Genomic DNA, 19,539 nt, shown 5'->3' with positions numbered 1-19,539 from the left:
CTAAGGATGTGTTGTCTGCAGCCTGTCAGCAGCTTTCAGGACAAGCAAGGACAAGTGAGGAAAGCTGTTTCCTAGGTGACAACACCTACACCTGTGAGGAGGACATGGCAGACCCTTTGACCAAGGCAGGTTGCCATTACACTGCAGGAGCCAGTAGCCAGCTGGTGCACGGCACCCACCACACTGACAGCCACACAGGAGAAAGCTAGGCTCAGGCAGGCACTGGGGGAAACCTGTGGTGCCTGTGACCTGAGCAGGGGATGTCTGCTCCCTCCTCATGTGCTGCCTCCTCTACTTTACCCTGGGGATCCCACCAACCTTCACCTCCCTGCACAGCTTAGGTGAGGAGTCTGGCCTGCTGGCTTAGAGATCCTGAGTGAAGGAGGAGGGAGACCAGCAGCTGAGCACCCATGCTCTGTTCCTCAAGCTAACTAGACTGGAAAGAGGTCAGACTCCTCCTCTGCCTTCCAGCTTTCACCAGGGGCTTGTTTCCTTCTCTGCAACCAGGAAGGTTAGAAACCTACATTTTCAGCCAAAGGTGATGTTCTTCCAAGTTCTTGGGGGGAAAAAAAAGGAAACCCAAGCAGATACACAAGAGCTGTTAATGGTGGCCTCTTGCTCTTTAGCTTGAAATCCAGCTCTGCAGGTCGTCTCCTTTGCTCTGCTTTGGGAAACAGTTTGCAGCCAAAACGCCGAAGGAGAGCTAGCACTCATTAAGTGCAAGCTGATGGGGAAGGAGAAGGAGAGCAGTGCTGATTGGGGAAGGAGGGGGAGGGCAGTGCTGGAGCTAACAGCTTTCCCTGCCACTAGGAACAGAGATCCTGGCTTGCTCCGCGGATGCTTGCAACTGCTGCAAGGAAGTGCCACGAGAAAGGCTCCCGGAGCCAGCTCTTACCTGAGACAGCGGGTGGGCAGCGCTGGCGTGCTGCACCGGCCCTGGGGCATGCCACTCAGGACATCGCGGGAGGACATAAGGCCATTCCTGCATCACCAGGGGCTGCATCAGAACCGATGTTCATGGGGATGGAGACAGCTCTGGGCACCAGCACCTGAAAAGCAGCAGGAAAGTCCCTCGGTCGGCTTGCAACTCCTGCCGGAGCTGAGCAAGGAGCTCAGCTCCTCCCTAGCTGCCTGGGGCGCTGCCTGGGGCGCTGCCTTCACCAAGGCTGGAGGCTACAGTGATGCAGATTTTTGTTGTTGCTGTTGTTGTTTAAATAAATTCATGCCAGTGTTGCAATTTAAGCCAAACTCCTTTCTTTCTCTTCCCCCCCCCCCCTTTCCATCTGGTTATAGAAATCGCTGTAATGATTTCCTGTCCTCATGAGTGCCACAGATTGTGTTGTCATTTGACAAAGGCTTGGATTTCTTGAACTCCAGGAGGTAGCCAGGCTTTAAAGGGAGAGGGGAGGGTCTCACTGTCATGACCACTTATGCTTGGGCATAACAGGCATCATTTTCAAATACATTCTTTCCTTTTATGTTCAGAAGGAAAACTGCCTGGAGCCTCAATCCCCTCAGTAGCTATCAGCTACTTTTTAATGAGTTTTTACTCATGATGAGTTATAAAATTCCCCTTTTTAATCCCATTTTAAAAACTGTATGGTATGACCCATAAAGTCACTTAGCAATGGGCTCTTGCCCATTCTGTAGAGCTGAAACCCAACCTCAGGTCACAATGCTGCTTTGTTTTGTTGTTTGGACTCTGACTAAGTTAAAAATCACGATTTATCTCACTGCCAGCCTGATCTTGCTTTACAAGAAGCCATGGGCAGGTAAAGGCCAGAGAAATCAGTGCCTCATTAGCCTGTGTCTGGCACATTTCTAGAGCAGAAGCACAATCCCACAACTCTGCCTTTGGTAGTGCTATGAAAGGAGCTGAGCACTCAGAAGTTCACAGGAGCATGGGGAGCTGCCATACAAGAGCTGTGAATGCTACACAGGGCTTCACCCAGGCCAGGCTCCACGCATCTGAGATCAGAAGAGCAACATCAAGAGTGATGCTTGAATACTGCCTGTGATGGCTGAGGCAGTGCTGAGGCACTCTGCTGTCTCCTGTCCAGCCCACTGCCTAACTTGGTGATTGCTTTCCTACTTTTAGAAGTAAATTATCACCTGGCTGCAGCAGCCAGACATCATGTCCAAGTGGAGATGGGGCTGCTTCCAAGGTACAGATGGAGCAACGCTGCTGGAAGAAGGTCGTTGGCTCCTTTATACCCAGCTCACTTGGACCAGCTGAGAAAATTCCTGCTTGGTCCTGGCAAGGCAGGAGCAGTCAGCCTATCCTGCATAACCAGCAGTCACACTGGACAGCCAGGGTGAGAAGAAAGCCCCCAAGTCCTGGTACACACTGCCCACCTCTCAGGCTTTCGCATCCCTCACTCCCCTGCCTGAGCTTTCGCTGCTTCTCCCTCCTCCATTACACACATTAAGAGCACAGCTTATCACATTATGATTCTTTTAATCCCTTAGCAATTTCTACAGCCACAGTTCTCTCCCTCTCCAGCAGAACAGCCTGTGCTGAGCTCTCCAACATGCAGATAATCCAAGGTGCTCTGCCCCTCCTGCCCATTTGCACAAATGAATGCTGTGCACAGTGCAGCACGGCGCTCTTGCTCTGCTCTGTTCCCATGCACCTAGGGTCAATCAGGACACATTAATAGCTGTAAATTCCAGAGTCTTAAGTAACTCCAAGAGTACCATCCAAGTGAATGATTTCTGTCTTTGACAGCAGGTAAACCCACACCCTAGTCCTCCAGTCCTCGTGCTACTTGGGATCTGAGCTGTCTCCCATCCCCTAAGCGAGGCTCAACCTAGCAGAGATATAATTCTTAGGGCATGAAAAGTTATTTTGCCTCAAAGCCTCCATCAGAGGAATGCCATTGAGCTCTGCTGCATGACTGGGAACTCCATGGCTCCTGCTGGTGAGGTTCTGTGATGTCTCACTGCAGCTGCCATCCTGAGGTTTCCATTTTCCTGTGCTGCAAGGCAATGTAACTGCAGCAGTGTGTGCTGGCCCAGCAGGTGCAGCCAGACCTCCAACACCACACACACTCAGGCTCCCTGCTCCCAGTCCTCCCTGCATAGTCTGGTCTCCTGTTCCTCCCACCAGTGCTGCAGAATGGAAGCAATCACTGGAGGTGTTTAGGAAGAGACTGGATGGGGTGCTTGGTGCCATGGTTTAGTTGATTAGATGGTGCTGGGTGATAGGTTGGACTTGATGATCTCAAAAGTCTTTCCCAACTTGGTTAATTCCATTCCATTCTATTCTACTCTATTCCATTCCATTCCATTCCATACTGGGGAGGTCACTGCATTTTGCTCAGGGATAAGTCTCCATGCACAGGGTGAGTGCAGTTCTGGAGACAGACATGGGTAAACCACATCCACCTGTAGGACATTGTGTGTTTGCATGCTCTCTGCCAGCATTATGGCATGAAGAACAGCTCTGGGCTCCCCTCTGGAGTGCTGGGCTCATGAACTCCTTCAGCTGTCACGGAGTCTATCAGGACATGGAGCCCTGGCTCAAGCTGAGAAGCTAAGTGCCAGCAGAAGGCCACTGTCTGAAGCACATCCTGTGCAACACCTTGCTGACACAGAACTCTTATTGCAGGGCTGACAGCAATGGCTCAGCTGCTCTTTGCCACTATGCAATAGCAAAGACAAAGCCCAGACATGGAGAACCCAAGATAATGTGAAAATAACTCAGCTGCACAGCAACCAGCCCAAAGGAGGACATTCAGTGGCAGAAGGAGACACTACCAGACGGTGAGGCAAGACTGCAGGCAAACCAGGGTGCCTTGCCAGATCCCCTGCTATTATAGGAACCAGGCAAGGAGACACACTCTTGATCTGCTCTGCTCCTCTGGTGTGGCACATGAAACAGCTCTGACTCTCTCTCTCTCTTTTACTTTATTGCTTCATTGTGGTGCTGTGACTGGGCACTGCAGCATGTGGAGCAGTTTATTTGTGGATTCTTCTCAGCTACATGTTTGCTGCCTGCTGCCTACACCTGTCAAGAACAGACCCTGTGATTCACCTTGCCTCTCCCACACCAGCCCTCACCCTCTGCACTCAGCTTTGGGTTGGTGCTGGAGACCCAGCATGCTACAGCCACAGGATGACATCGAGCAGTTTTAAAGCAAGGTTGGTCCCCCAGGCACATTTCTGTGCAAGAAGGAAAGCCAGGAAGGCCCATGTGAGGACTGCCACAGGAAGACATCACAAGAAGCAGTCTTAAAGTCATCACAGAGCAGGCACTGAGTCACTGCACCTGTACCATGGAGAAAACAAGGAGTGAAACCTTTCCCCCTGCTGTCTCTCACCTGGTCTTTGTTGTAGGTGCCCAAAGGTGATCAGACCCTTCCTCAGAAGGAGCCAGTACGACCTCATTACATGGTGCTGGTTTGCATCCTCCCACATTAAAAGCACCCAACACTTGCCTCTGCTCTTAATACACCTCAGGAAATGAAGCATTGGATGTTTCAGGGTGCTGTGTTGCAGCTTTCAAACACTTTAGTAACCAACCCACTACCTTTTAGTCTAGTTGGAAACCACCATGATCCTCTGGTTGAAAAATGAGACAGCCAAAAGCTTTGGTGCTCCATTTCACCTTGGAGTGCTCGGGCATTAGGGTGCATTCAAAGTGAAGCAGAAGCTTTTTCCCCCCTCCTCCACGAGCTGTCCCTGTACTGAATTCAGCACTGGAGAGCCTGCCTCACCGCACTGTGTCTTGCCAAAGGCAGCTGGAATGGTCTTTGCTCAACCACTTCTGCTTCAGCTCTACCACACAACTTACTGCTCCACGCAGTGACCTCTGCACCCTTGCTGCTGACAGATCTGCTGCAGCAGCTGGCTGGAGAGGCAGCGCTCGGGTGCACAGCCTGTGCCCCATCTTCTGCAGCAGCTCCTCTCCATCCCAGCCAGCAGGAAGATGACAGCTTGCCACCAGTGCACAGGCTGCACAGCAAGTCCCTGCCATTTTGCTGCCTTTGTTCAAAACCCTCCCCAGGCAAACCCAGACCCAAACTCTCCCAGACGTGGAGGGAACTATCACCACGGCTGATCTGCAGTGCTGAAGGTAACCCCCAGGATCAGGGACCTGCCACAGAAGCTAGAGTCCAACGTCAGATGTTGAATTTCCAGCTCCTTACCACTTCTCTCAGCAGCAAATGCAGCATATAGGTCAAGAGATCTCTTGATCACAAGGCTTATGCTTTGAATTGCTAATTTCCTCCAAACTGTTCTTTCTGGGCTGAAACTTTCCACTTCAGATCTTGGCCTATCAGGGAAAAAAAAAAACCCATGGCAAGATTTTGAGGCAAGGCAGCTCAAGCCTTTGTCCCACGAGGGGAATGGAAAGCCAAACACATTCCCTGCTGCTGGAAATGTTAATGGCTTCGTTGTTGTTTAACTTACTGTACAAAGAGAAGTAATAACATCTTAGCTCAGCATGCTCAGTGTCCTTTAAGGGGAAAGGTGGGAGGCTTGTGGCTATTTCAAAGTTCAGCTCCCATGTGGATGCTAACAAAGGGAGCATTCCCAAGCTGTCAGACAGCAGGACTCCCTTGGCAGTGCAAGAGCACATCCTGTTTCAGCAAAAATTGCTTTCTGCACTGGAATTAAGTAGTTGAAGCCTGAGATAGGGGGCCAGCAGACCTACTTCCCATGACCCCACTAGGTCAAGGTTTGATGAGAGAGAAGGAAGAGAAGTCTTTGTCCCGCTAGGACCAAGCCTGCAGACAACATAACTCTTTCTTGGAGCACGGACCCTTAGTCTCCATCTCTTTACTAACCAGGAACAGATACCCAAACAGGTTCCTTAAAACAAAAATCACCCCAGCAGTCTCCTGGTTCTCCCTGGCTCCTGTGTACAAGGGAAGGGGGAAAGGACCATCAGCAATCTTCCACACAAGGCAGGCATTCATCCCTGTCACCCCAGGGCTAAAAACTCCAGATGCCAAAGCTTCAGCTGGGCTTCACACTGCACTTCCACCTGAGTACCAGGTCCCCTTGATTAATTAGACTGAAGGGTCCTTCAATTAAGCAGCTGTCCTTAAGAAGTAGCATAAAACCTTTGCTGTGTCTGGCAGTGAGCAAGTGGCACCCTGTCTGAGGGTGGCTGAAGTGGGGCACTCCTGCTTCTAATCAGCTGCCTTCTTAAATGACCACTTAAAACTTGCAGCTCATGACCAAAAAGGTGCTTTAATCCAGTGGATAAAGAGGTGCCAGAGGTCAGAACAAAGAAGCAACACCGCCTGTGCTCGCTCCCCGTTTTTTCCCAAGCAAAAGGCCACAACATGCACACAAAAGCTCCAGCTGAAAACTGGCTCCAGTGAGTCTTGCACCCAGAAACTGGGACAGTGATGTCCCCAGCTAACCAGGCCCACACCATGGCCACGCAGAACTGACTGCTCCTCTCTCTCTGTTTAAAAATAACTTAGAGAAATTTATTTAGGAAGACTGAAATCTAAATTCCTTTCACACTCTGTTTCAGACTCCCAGCTGGGTTTTAAGCTGCTCGCTCCAAAACTCACTTTGCCAAGCATTTCTCCCCGTCTCTTCACCTTCAATTAAACAAGGACTACAACATAATTACCTGAGCAGCTTGAGGACTCAAGCTGTAAACACACAGCCCGACCGTGCTGGACACAGAGAAGTTGCTATCTGTTAGACCTGAGCAGACAGAAGGAGCAAGGGGAAGCAGCAAACAGGCTCCCAAAAGGGATGGCAAGGGTGGCAGTAACTTGCCTAATGATTGCAGCAGCCATGCAAATTGAAGCCAGTCCTTCAGAGGCTTGGCTGTGTCCTGCAACCCTGAAACCAACCTTGCTAAAGATGCTGAAAATCCTGAGTGTCCTGCCTCTGCTTTTCTCCTCTAGGAGCCTGAGCTTTCCCTTCTCCGCTGTCGGAGGCAGGAAACAAATCTTGCTGCGTGCTGCAGAGCACCCATTTGCCACACCATATAACTGAGCAGCAAGAGTGGGAAGAGCACATCCACCACACAGAGACAGCCAAGGTAATTGTGCTAACTCCTGGCTTCCTGGATATTTTCTCTCAGTGTCAAACTGGCATCTGTTTCTCTGCACTGAATAGTCTGCCTTGCCCCCCAAAATGCTTGGGTTTATAATAAACCCCCAGGCAAAGCATGGGCTTCTCTAGCCCCCTGAGGCCATGCATTTCATAAGCAGGCTGTGTGCCACATGAAGTCACATTTCCTTTCTTTCTTGAGAGGTGTAAGAGCAATCTTATCCTTATGCTAAGGGAAGTTGCAAAGGAAAATGGCACAGAGCTATTTTGGTTGCATTCTGAAAAGTTCAGTTTCATCTTTGTACACTCTGGGAGAAATCGGGGGGGGGGGGTTGGAAAGTTGAATTCTTTGTGGTGAATCTTGTTCCTTGAGCCTTACAATTCCTTTTCTTTTCTTTAATGCTTTTATCATAGGCATCCAGCCTCAGGTGGGAGCCTTGGATAGAATCAGAGAATCAATAAGGTTGGAAAAGACCTCAGAGATCATCGAGTCCAACCTGTCACCCAACACCTCATGGCTACTAAACCATGGCACCAAGTGCCACGTCCAGTCCCCTCTTGAGCACCTCCAGGGATGGGGACTCCACCACCTCCCTGGGCAGCACATCCCAATGGCCAATCTCTCCTGCTGGGATGAACGTCTTCCTAACATCCAGCCTAAACCTCCCCTGGCACAGCTTGAGACTGTGTCCTCTTGTTCTGGTGCTGCTTGCCTGGGAGAAGAGACTAACCCTCTCCTGGCTACAACCTCCCTTCAGGGAGTTGCAGAGAGCAAGAAGGTCTCCCCTGAGCCTCCTCTTCTCCAGGCTAAGCAACCCCAGCTCCCTCAGCCTCTCCTCACAGGGCTGTGCTCCAGACCCCTCCCCAGCTTTGTTGCCCTTCTCTGGACACATTCAAGAGTCTCAATGTCCTTCATAAATTGAAGAGCCCAGAGCTGGACACAGTACTCAAGGTGTGGCCTAACCAGTGCTGAGTACAGGGGCAGATGGTTTCTCAAAACAGCATTATAATCAGAGATTCCTCACACAGCTCCAGGACTCGAGGCTTTTGTTTGAATCAATTCATTTAACCCTTTCCCTGTCTCACTTTGTTTAGTTTTGAAAAGAGTCACTCCAACCTGAGCAACCCTCCTCATGGCTACAGTGGCCAGTTAGAGCCAGGAGGATTGATCTCCACCTCAGGTATTCATCCAGAGAGAGATGGTCCTCATCTTCATTTCCACAGTCACCACTGAGGACCTGAGCACAGCATCACATCACAGCACCCACTCCAACACCTTCCCACTCCAGCACTTCAGGCACCCATATTCCTGGGCACAGAGCTGTGAAACAAGATAGTTGGAAATAGCACATCCAGAGTGTGTTCCCTTTCCACAGTGCCATCACACACTTGTCACCAGAGCCCTGCCTGCCCAATTCCTGCAGCAGCGCAGAAAGTAGCTTTCGGCATGGGGAACTGGCAGGGGAGAATGTGAGATGGCACTGGAGGCACAGCAGGCACATGTGCTACACATGGCTGCCAGAAAACCCTCCCAGCACCACTGAGCCTTGTGGCTGGGACTTAGCAGAGAGTGTTTCTGTAGGGTGCTGTGGTCAGGCAACAAAGGGCCACCAAAGAGAATAATCATGCAGGAACTCTCATGGCTCCGGAGAGATCGATGAGCATCAGAGAAGCTGTCAAGGACCTTGGATTAGGCTACAGGTAAAACACAGACTGACAAAGATTTGCCTAGAGATTCTTTTTTTCAACACTAAAACCCCAAACCCAAACAAACATCAGTTTCTCCCACAGCATTTCAAAGTGTGGGAGTAATTGCTCCTCATCTCTGTCTCTGCTCACAGGCAATCTCAGCACTGAGACCCCATGAACATGATGCCACCAATTCTACCAGCGCAGCCCTACACCTGCAGTGCTGTGCTGGAGGGAAGGCTGAAGGAAACTAGCTGAAGTGGGCACTGGTAATAACCTTGTGCAATGTGGCAGTCAATCTTGGAGGGCCACTGCCCAGGCTGCCCTGTCTGGCATGGAGAGAGCTGAGCCCTGGGGAGCAGGAAAGGTCCTCCTGCAGGCGCTTCTATGGCCAGCTAAGACTGCTCACGTCAAAGGGAAGGTCAGTGGAGGCAACATAAGGCCTTGGGAGAGGAGGAGGAATGAGTGAAAAGGTTTGGGGAGAAGCTGGGGAAGGGGAGGCTGGACACATAAAAACGCAAGGCTGGACTGGGCAAGACAGTGAATGAAATGGGCAGAGCCAGGACTAGAGCCTAATCCCCGCTTACTACTCGAGAAATATTTGGGTCCCCGCCTTGCTCTGCTGTCTAATCCTCCCAGGAGGATGCTAGAAGGCCACCATGCACCCTGCCCAGAGCAGTCCTTTGGGGTCAGGCAAAAATACTGTCAGTGGAAATAAGCCTTCAGTGTGCAAAGAACCAAGGCTGGGGAAAACGGGGTGCTAGCTACCGGTGTTTGCCACGGGAAGCTGCATCATTTACTGCTTCCCAGCCTCTCCCTCGTGCAAATGGGTCTTGGCCACCTCTCTTGTTCCCACCGTGTCCTCCCTGACAGCCTTCTTTTCGCCTCTGTGAGTTTCCTCAGCGGCACATCCCCGGGCAGCGTTGCTGTGAAGGAGCACAGCCATGCACACACACACACACACACACACACACGCCCAGAGAGTGCCTTTCCGAGGTGAACCAGCCGACAGCATTCCCCTTTTTTTCCAGCCCAGCCGGTATCTGAGTGGGAAACAAATTTTGTCATGGCCTACCTTCCAAGTCCACCGGGTCTGAGATGCGGGGGCAGTGGCCGCCGGGCTTCGGAAGCAAGGATTGGGGCTGCCTCTGTGAATCAGCAAAGGAGACCCTGTGACAGGGATGCATGCTGAGGCTGAGCGCTGCTGGCTGCACGCTGCCTGCCTCTCCTCCTCCACCGCCCCGCACTGCTGTGTTGCTATGCAATCACATCACCAGGAGTAACAGCATCTCTCCGAGGCGGCAAAGAGCTACCCTTGACTCGGCAAACGCGAAAGAACAAGGACGATTCCACAGCCCGGCTGGTCCTTTGGAGGTCTCCTCGGCCAGCGAGCGAGCGATCCGGAGGAGGGGAGGGAGATGAGCGGAGATGCGAAGACATGAACGGGAGGAGGAGACAAAATACACATGGAGAGGGAGGAAATAAAAGGAGGGAGGGGAGGAGAAATACGAACGCACAAAAGGCGTTTGGGTCTGACCTCCGGAGACCTGCCACGGGCTGCCGGGCTCAGACATGCTTCCTGCTGCTCGCCGGCATCTCCCCACCCCCTTTTCAGGACTGGTTGCTCTCATTTTAGGTCAGATATGGCCATGCATGTGCTGGAAAACCCCAGGCACATTCACCACCTTTCTTCCCCACGGTTTTGGTGTCTGGTATAACATGTCACACCTTTAAACCATCCCAATTTAAAAACGCAGAGCAAAAAGGCCACAGGATAACCACTTCATTTTGGGGGTGAAGAGCCAGTATTCCAAGGCAGAGAGAAATCCTGATCCAAGGTTTTTAAAGTCTCAGGGTGTCTTCACAAGAAACAGAAGGATTTGAGCTGCTGGCTTGGCTGAGGACAGAAGCAGACCTGGGGCTGGGATTTCAGTCTGTACATAACAGTTAGCAGTTCTGCAGCTTATTCCACCCGAGGATTTCCAGCTGCTCAGGATGCCAGTGATGTTATTCCCATATTACACAAACAGAAACACTTAATTAACTTGGTCAGAAAGAGGATTCAAATCTGATCCCAGCCCCATGCTTTAGCCATTAGACTCTCTTGGCCTCTCCCTGGGAAAATTAAAGCTTGGTCCTTTTCAGAACAACCTTTAATGAGCCCTAGCCCTTGTTCTGCCAGAGCTGACAGACTAAAGCTGTTAATTTTGTACTCACACAGTCCTGTTCCACAGAAATAATCACTGCTGTTTGCAAAGGTTGCCCATTTTCATCCATTTATTCCTCACAAAGGGTAGATTGGTTGTACCTCAGTACGCAGGTTCACCTGGCTCATTCAGACCCGGTGAATGGAGATGCAACAAAAGCTTCACAACTCCACTGTGCTTCTGAAAGGAATTTCTGGCCGAGACACCTCTCACAGCAAAGGAAAATGGGACTGGCAAACTGCTCATGGTGTCAGAGGGCTTCCCCTGGGCCCTGCATCGAGGAACATCAGTCAGGAAATGTTGTCACGTAGAGCATGAGTGCCCAACCCACCTCATGGTGCCCACTGCTGTGGCCAGCACGGTGGGGAGGCCAAGCCTACCCTTTCAGCCACTTTTGAGGCTCTGAGAACAAAAGTTTCTAGTGTCACACCATTGTTAGAAGGTGGACATGAAGAGCTGTGAAGCTTTTCTAGGGCACTGCTGTAAGCCCAGGGAAGGCAGCCAAAACACAACTGATCTTCAGTAAAATACGTTTCAAAGAGAGCCCTCAAAAATCAGCATGTTCCTCAGGTAGTGCCTGCTACAGCCTCCAGCAGGTGAATGGCTGAGCCCAAGGTAGCTCTTTTTTCATCCTAGGTAGGTGAGGCAGGAGTTAGGAGCAGAGCCTGTCAGCACACAGTGAGAAGGATGCAAAGGAACCTCATGGAACTAACTACACTGAGAGGAACTTTCTAGCTAGCAACCTCATGCCAGTTGCCTCCAAAAGGAGCAACACTGAATACTTGGAGTACCAACAAGAAGCACTCCTTCCATGCACCTCCTGCTTTTAAAAGCTTCTTCAACAGCTTCTGCTTCCACAAGAGCTGTGCTGATGGAGCAAAACGCGTTCTGAAAGGCTGTGTTTAGACCCCCAAAACCAGGTGTGGATAGGAAGAGAGAAATCATAGAATCATAGAATTGTTAGGGTTTGGAAGGGACCCCAAGGATCAGCCAGTTCCAACCCACCTGCCACGGGCAGGGACACCTCACACTAGATCAGGTTGCTCAGAGCCACATCCAGCCTGGCCCTCCAGGGATGGGGAGTCAGGCTCTTTTTGGTGATGCCCAGTGACAAGACAAGGGGCAATGGTGGAACCTGAGGCATAGAAAGTTCCAGGTAAGCATGAGGAAAGAAAATGTTCCCTGTGAGGGTGACAGAACCCTGGAACAGGCTGCCCAGGGGGCTTGTGCAGTCTCCCTCTCTGGAGATATTCAAGACCCACCTGGATGTGTTCCTGTGTGATCTGGTAGAGGTGATCCTGCTCTGGCAGTGGGGTTGGACTGGATGAGCTTTTGAGGTCCCTTAACAGCCCCTGGCACTCTGTGAAGTCCTGGATTAAGTAAGGAGGCTGAGGGAAACCACAACAGAGTGCTGGAGGGGCTATTCAGGCAATGCCAAACACACCATCCTGGAGAGATACACAGCCAAACCCAACTGCACTGTGCACCTGTCACCAACAGCATCTCTAAGGGACATGACAACATGGGTAACCAAAGTGAGTAGATATCAAGCCAAGCTACACATGCACACGAGACAGACATCAGCACAGAGACATTAACAGACAGCACAAACCAGTCTGCAGCCACAAAACCAAGGTGCTTGGCAGTGCAGGCATCTTCAATTATTGATAGTTGTGGGGCAGCAAAAGGCAGCAGGAGGGAAACCTCATGTCAGTTTAGCTTACCTTTTGAGTCCAACCAGAATCTCTGGTGAAGAAGTTGGTTCCATGCCTTCCCCTTCCTCGGTGGCCCAGTACCTTCTGTTTTCAGGAGCTAACAAACAGCTGAGCAACTCAGAATGCAAAAGCAATCAGGGAGGCAAAATCAGCTTTTGAAAGGGTGTGGGAGCCGTTCTGAGATGCTCAATTTGTTGTGCTTTGTATTCTGAGGAGAATGTAATAAATAAATGATACTGGGAAACCCCTGAAACCTCCCAAGGAACTCAAAAACATCTCACTTTTGGAAGACACAGAGGTACCTACTGCATGACTTTCTCTCACACTTCAGGCATTTTCTGGTTTACACAGTCTCAAGCTGTGCTAGAGGAGATTTAGGCTGGATGTTAGGAAGACAAAGTTCTTCCCAGCAAGAGAGACTGGCCATTGGGATGTGCTGCCCAGGGAGGTGGTGGAGTCACCATCACTGGAGGTGTTTAGGAAGAGCCTGGATGGGGTGCTTGGTGCCATGGTTTAGTTGATTAGATGGTGCTGGGTGATAGGTTGGACTTGATGATCCCAAAGGTCTTTTCCAACCTGGTTAATTCTAAATCTAAATCATCTAAATCTAAATCATCTAAATCTAATTCCAATTCTACCTCCCTTCAGGTAGTTGTAGAGAGCAAGAAGGTCTCCCCTGAGCCTCCTCTTCTCCAGGCTAAGCAACCCCAGCTCCCTCAGCCTCTCCTCATAATTGAAAGAGATCCGAGTTTAGGCTTGTGAAATCAGAATCAGCCATGCTGGCTACACAGAGAAGGTCACAAAATGCAGACTATCCCGAATACAATTGGCTGTGCTGAAAAAGGGCTGGTGGGAACTGTGCTCTGTGGAGATAAAAGTGACAGCCCCATCCTCTATTGTCTCAAAACACCGCCTGTGGCAGGGCAGAGCTGATAGCCCTCTTGCACAGAAGTGTTGTTAGCAGCCTTTGGAAACTTCCCCAGCTCCTTTCCATTTCTGAGTAAAGTATTTTCGGGAATAATGCTTTACCTAAGACCCTTGCATGTAAATTGTGCAGTGTGGAATGAACTCCCCCAAATCCCTCTTAGAAAGCACTACAGAGAGCACAGCAGGGAATGCAAAGTGAAGAAGGGCTTCAGGGAGCATGATGCAGCAGCTGCAAGACAGGCAGCAGCTGCAAGACAGGCAGCAGCTTAAAGCATGTCCACACACCTGCATTCAACTGCTCTTTGCCCTGTGCAAAGTGATGTGGCAATCTCTGAGGAGGAACCCACATGGCATTTGGAGTGGAGAGGCAGCTGGTGGAGACTTATGAGCCTAACTTCCAAACTGGTACTGGAGAAGCAGTTAAGGTGGTGAAGTTCCTACATAGAGAAACAAGGCATGGAGAACCTAAGGGCTTCCAAACCCCCAACACCTGCTCCAGAAAGCTGAGCTAAACGTTGACTGGGACTATCTGTGCTAAAAAGAGAATAAGAAGAGAGACAGAAAAAAGGCACTTTGCCTAGAGCTCTGCATTGATCCTTTTGGATCCAGCTGCTGAAAAAGAGTTTGGTGAAAGGGTTGTGAGCCAGGACAAGATCCCTTGTGATTAGAAGAAATCCTCTTTCTCCCCAAGAGCACACAAATCCCTGTTTTCCCAGGATACAGGGCTCACTCATCTGCATCTCCTCCTAACTGAAGAGGTGAGGCTGAGTTCCCATTCACATCAAGAGCAGGCATTCACTCCTGATGCAGGACCACTCACCTCAGTAGCTGGGCTGTGCCTACCTGTGAAAGCAAAGCCAGAGGAAACAGATCCCACCCAAAGGGCCAGACCTGCCCATCAGTTCCAACACATTAGCTGGGCAAGCAAGCTTGTGAGTAGAGCACAACGAGCCTCTTTTCAACAAGGAATAAAAGCAGAATTAGGGGCCCCAAGCCCATCCTGAGCAGAATCTAAGACCAGTTGCACAGTGCCATCCTGTTCCTTCTTTTGTTTAGATGGATGATGTCAGATAAATAACTGCACCTCCTCTGCTAGCATCAGAAGGCACAAAAATCTTCCATGGACAGATTCCACCCTGCCAAAAGCATTTAGAAAAGCAGTGGGATACTTTCTAAAAGCCAGTACCTGGGGTGAGAGAGAAGAATGGGTAGAGAACTGATACAAGCAGGCAGCTGATGAGCACTCCAACAGAATGAAGCTCCCTTTTCCATTGGCTCCTGCAGAGAGATTGAAACAAGTCCCCTGCATGAGAAATGAGGACTAGAGGGGAGAGAGGAAGTCTTTTCAGAGCAGAGAGCAGCAAAAGGTGAGGGGTGGGTGTCAAAAGAGTGTAAAGGAATAGGGGCCAAGGATGGAGGGGGAAAAGAAGAGGAAATAAAGAAAAGACCACCAAGAAAGAGGAGAAAATGAATAGAAATTGGTGGGTGGGGGAACCCAACCAAACAAAAAGCATGCAGGAGAGGAGGAGAAGGCAGACAGGTGGTTTTCAGGGGCTGTTTTGTTCTTCAAAAGCTGTCAACACATTTACAACGTGCTTTCCCTCCCCCTCCTTTATTTCCTGGGCTGTGCAGACAAAGGAGCAGGAAAGCAATCACATCGGAGCTGCAGAAGATTCACTTCAACGCAGAACAGCAGTGCCCTGAGAGAAAGGAAACTGCTTAGTGATCCGTGTACAACAAACCACGACGGGGATGTTGCAGGCTTAGGCTCTAGAGAGAAGGTTGGGAGGAAACCTGCAGAGAGCAGCCTCTCCCTGCAGAGATCACACTCAGGGACTTGGGAGGCAGCGCAGAGCCTGGAGGAGGGAGTCAAGCTGCACGGGGGGAAATAGAAATGCCCGCAAACACTGCATGTAGAAATGCACACAAGGAGCTTACCACTGAGTTCTTCAAAGGTAAAACCCAAATGATTGGAGGATTTGAGGCAGAGAATAAAACGTTCACAAGTATCTGCTGCAATTTGCACCTAAAGCCAGTGCCTGAGGCACAGGAGCTGAGCCACGGTCGGCTGACTCCGTGGCCCATCCCTCAGCCTGCAGCAGAGCATTCCCTTTGGTGGCACAGCTCTGGCAGGCACCAAAGCTTGCCCTGATGCGTGCTCACTCAATTGAGCTGCAAAATGGGATCCCACCTGAGCCTGCAGGTCTCTAAACACTGCCAAGGTGAAGAGAGCATTTAGAGTCTAGGTAAAGGGGTGGTTTAGCCTGGAGAAGAGGAGGCTCAGGGGAGACCTCATTGCTCTCTACAACTACCTGAAGGGAGGGTGCAGCCAGGTGGGGGTTGGTCTCTTCTCCCAGGCAACCAGCACCAGAACAAGAGGACACAGTCTCAAGCTGAAGCAGGGGAGGATGTTAGGAAGAAGTTCTTCCCAGCAAGAGAGATTGCCCATTGGAATGTGCTGCCCAGGGAGGTGGCAGAGTCACCATCCCTGGAGGTGCTCAAAAAAGGATTGGACGTGGCACTTGGAGCCATGGTTTAGTTAGTCAGGAGGTGTTGGCTGACAGGTTGGGCTTGATGATCTCTGAGGTCTTTGCCAGCCTTTTTAATTCCATGATTCTAAGGTACCTGCAGCTGTGTTTTTGAAGCCCAACTGTTTGCCTCTCTACATTCGTGCAAGACCGCACCGAGCCTGAGCATGGAAATGAGTTGCCAAAATAATGAAAGCCTTGGGAAAAAAAAGAGAAATTTACCTTCTGCTATGCAGACTTTTTACTCCTACAAGACAGGAAACTGAGAAGCAAGAGAAATTAAGCAGCATCCCAAGATAGGCACTTTACCAAACATTCGATGCCACCTCCTGCCAACTCTACCTACTTGGGAGTGACTCAGGCAGGTGTGACAATTAGACACAGATCTCAGGGACCCTGGGCTGCAAACCACGTCACCATATGCTAAGAAGGTTATAAAAGACCTTTGTAGTCAAAGCCAAAGTTTGGTGCAGGCAAACCATCCTCAGATCAAAACCCATCGCTTCTGTTGGAAAACAACCAACCCCACAGCAGAGGCACAGAGGGAAAGGCTTGAGTGCAACATAAATAACCTTTTCTGCAAGCAGTGTGTTTCTTGTGGCCAAGAAGGCCAAGGGCATCCTGGGGGGGGATTGGAAGGGATGTGGTTGAGAGAGGTTCTCCTCCCCCTCTGCTCTGCCCTGGTGAGGCCACATCTCAAACGTCTCCAGTTCGGGGCTCCTCGCTTCAAGATGGACCTCAGGGAACTGCTAGAAAGGGTCCAGCCCAGAGTCACAAAGATGCTTAAAGGAGCTGGGGTTGCTTAGCCTGGAGAAGAGGAGGCTCAGGGGAGACCTTCTTGCTCTCTACAACTACCTGAAGGGAGGTTGTAGCCAGGTGGGGGTTGGTCTCTTCTCCCAGGTAAGCAGCACCAGAACAAGAGGACACAGTCTCAAGCTGTGCAAGGGGAGGTTTAGGCTGGATGTTAGGAAGAAGTTCTTCCCAGCAAGAGAGATTGGCCATTGGGATGTGCTGCCCAGGGAGGTGGTGGAGTCACCATCCCTGGAGGTGCTCAAAAAAGGATTGGCTGGGGTGCTTGGTGCCATGGTTTAGTTGATTAGATGGTGTTGGGTGATAGGTTGGACTAGATCTCAAAGGTGTTCTCTAACCTGGTTAGTTCTATTACTGCTGAGGAGAGGCTGAGGGAGCTGGGGCTCTTCAGCTTGGAGCAGAGGAGCCTGAGGGGTGACCTCATTCATGTTTATTAAGACTTGAAGGGCAGTGTCAGGAGGATGGAGCCAGGCTCTGCTCAGGGATGTGCAAGGACAGGACAAGGGGCAGTGAGTGCAAGCTGGAGCAGAGGAGGCTGCAATTCAATATAAGGGAAAACTTTTTTCCTGTGAGGGTGACAGAGCCCTGGAGCAGGCTGCCCAGGGAGGCTGTGGAGCCTCCTTCACTGGAGGCATTCAAACCCCACCTGGATGCATTCTTGTGTGATCCTGATCTGGCAGGGAGCTTGGACTGGATGATCTCCAGAGGTCCCTTCCAGCTGCTAACATCCTGTGAAAGTACTTTGCTACTTTGTCCTTTCAAGGTACTCATCCTCCAGAGCAAGCTCCTTAGGAATGCCTGCTGTTCTTCACCCAGACTGGATGCATCCTCTAGCTGAAGAGCACATAAAGAGCTCCCTCCTCTACTCTCCCCAGAGTCACAGCATTATAAGTAAAAGCAGTTTGGTGTGCATTATTAATGACAAGGTATCAGAGCATCTAGCACCACAGCCAGGCAGGAGTTTCGCTGTGCTGAGAGGCTGCAGACGAGATGAACCCTCAGCCAGGTCACATCCCTCAGTTTCCCTTATTCTTCTCTCCTCTGTGCTAGGATTTGTACTAAGCCATTTTGTCACAGTAGCCAGGAGGCAACTGCATGGCCCTGAAGGGCTTACAGCTGAGTTGAACTAAAAGACAAAGGGAGTCAAGTGAGGAGATTCTGGGGGGAGCCTTAAAAAACTTAAAGGATACATAAAAAGAAAAAAAGGCAAAGAGAATTTGGTTGTGGCAGCAGTGAAGTGGTATTAGGAGTGCTCAGAAGCACACATATTGACAGTTGTTAGGGCTGCTGCACAAGCCTCAGAGGTTCAATTTGCTGAGTGGCTACAGCTGTACCACCTTCTAAATCCTTGGGTCCTGATTTATTCATGGCATTAGGAATGCAAAATGCAAGCAGAGGGAAGTAGGCCAACAAGAGAATAGAAAACAGGGACACAGAGGAACCAGTTTCTTCATTTCCAGCTGAAAACAGGTTGAAAATTATTAACTCTTTCAGAGCAAGCTCTCTCTTGGAAGGGCAACACAGCCTGGTGCATGAAAACACACAGATGAGCCTCTCCCCACAAAACAAAGTCATGAGTAACAGCAACAAAGCAAGCATGGCTTCAAAAACAACCCCAGCAAGAATTCAGCTTAGCTCTGGCCTGAGGCATTTCCATTTTCAGCTGCAGAATGCTCAGGCCAATGTGTCTGAGAGGGGAGGGGGTAATGGCTTTGGTTCCCTGGGCTGTGGACCAGCTGTTCAGCTGGTGGAACTCAGCACAGATCCATCAGGTACTAGTCCAGCTGTGCCTAGCTGGGATCCTGGGCCTGCACTTTGCACTCCTACCTAACAGCCACTCAGCTCTTTCTAAAGGGAAGGGGCTCCAGTTGTAGAAGCATCTCAACAGGCTACCAGACAAGCTGCAGCATGTGGTTCAGTTGCAGTGAGCACTTCCCTGACCTGCTGGTGGTGGAACAAAACCCCCACAGCAGAAGCGTGTGGAAGCCTCCTGAGAAGCGAGGCCAGACAGGAACTGAAGTCATCAACATTTGCTCCTGGGGAGACAGGACCCAAAGCAGCATTTCCAGAGATCAGCTGCTACTAAAAACTTGGATCTTGAGACAGCCTCCTCTAGGAAGGCAAAAAAAAAAGGTAAATAAAATCCAGAGCCAGGCTCCAGAGCTGCCACGAGTGACAAGTGACTCTCTTGCATCAAACTGGAGACTCATGGAATGGCTTAGGTTAGAAGGGACCTCAATTAACTAGTTCCAAACCCACCCTGCCAGGGGCAGGGACACTTCCCACTAGCCCAGGTTGCTCAAGGCCTCATTCAAACTGGTCTGTAACACCTCCAGGACCAGGAGCATTCATGACATCCCTGGGCAACCTGTTCCAGTATCTTGCTCCCCTCACTGGAGAGTTTCTTTCTATCTAATCTCCAGTCCAAATCTCCCCTCCTCAACCCATCCCCTCTCATCCTATCACTACAAGCCCTTGTAGAAAGCCCCTTCCCAGCTTTCATGTAGCCCCCTTCAGGTACTGGAAGGCTGCTCTAAGATATCCACAGTCTCAAGCTGTGCAAGGGGAGATTGAGGCTGGATGTTAGGAAGAAGTTCTTCCCAGCAAGAGAGATTGGCCATTGGAATATGCTGCCCT

General features: G+C 50.5%; 1 protein-coding gene across 4 annotated transcripts in view; it reads right to left on the bottom strand.

Moving 5' to 3' along the window:
- Window positions 1-10,271, bottom strand: part of DRP2 (dystrophin related protein 2) — a 31,385-nt gene extending 21,114 nt beyond the window's left edge. For 2 of the 4 annotated variants that reach the window (XM_054169416.1, XM_054169418.1), the window contains exons 1-2: window positions 9,791-10,175; window positions 896-1,049 (exon numbers count right to left, since the gene is read on the bottom strand). In XM_054169416.1, the coding sequence (XP_054025391.1) occupies window positions 896-1,003 (108 nt within the window). In that variant the 5' untranslated portion in view covers window positions 1,004-1,049; window positions 9,791-10,175. Of the gene's footprint in view, window positions 1-895; window positions 1,050-9,790; window positions 10,176-10,252 lie in introns of those variants that run through there. The other 2 variants (XM_054169417.1, XM_054169422.1) reach the window with 2 other exon arrangements.
- Window positions 10,272-19,539: the final 9,268 nt, after the last annotated feature.

This window comes from Dryobates pubescens, chromosome 18 (genome assembly GCF_014839835.1).
Source record: "Dryobates pubescens isolate bDryPub1 chromosome 18, bDryPub1.pri, whole genome shotgun sequence".
Classification (NCBI taxonomy): domain Eukaryota; kingdom Metazoa; phylum Chordata; class Aves; order Piciformes; family Picidae; genus Dryobates; species Dryobates pubescens.
The sequence above is the reverse complement of the archived record's forward strand: the minus strand, read 5'-3'. Positions and strand labels throughout refer to the sequence as shown.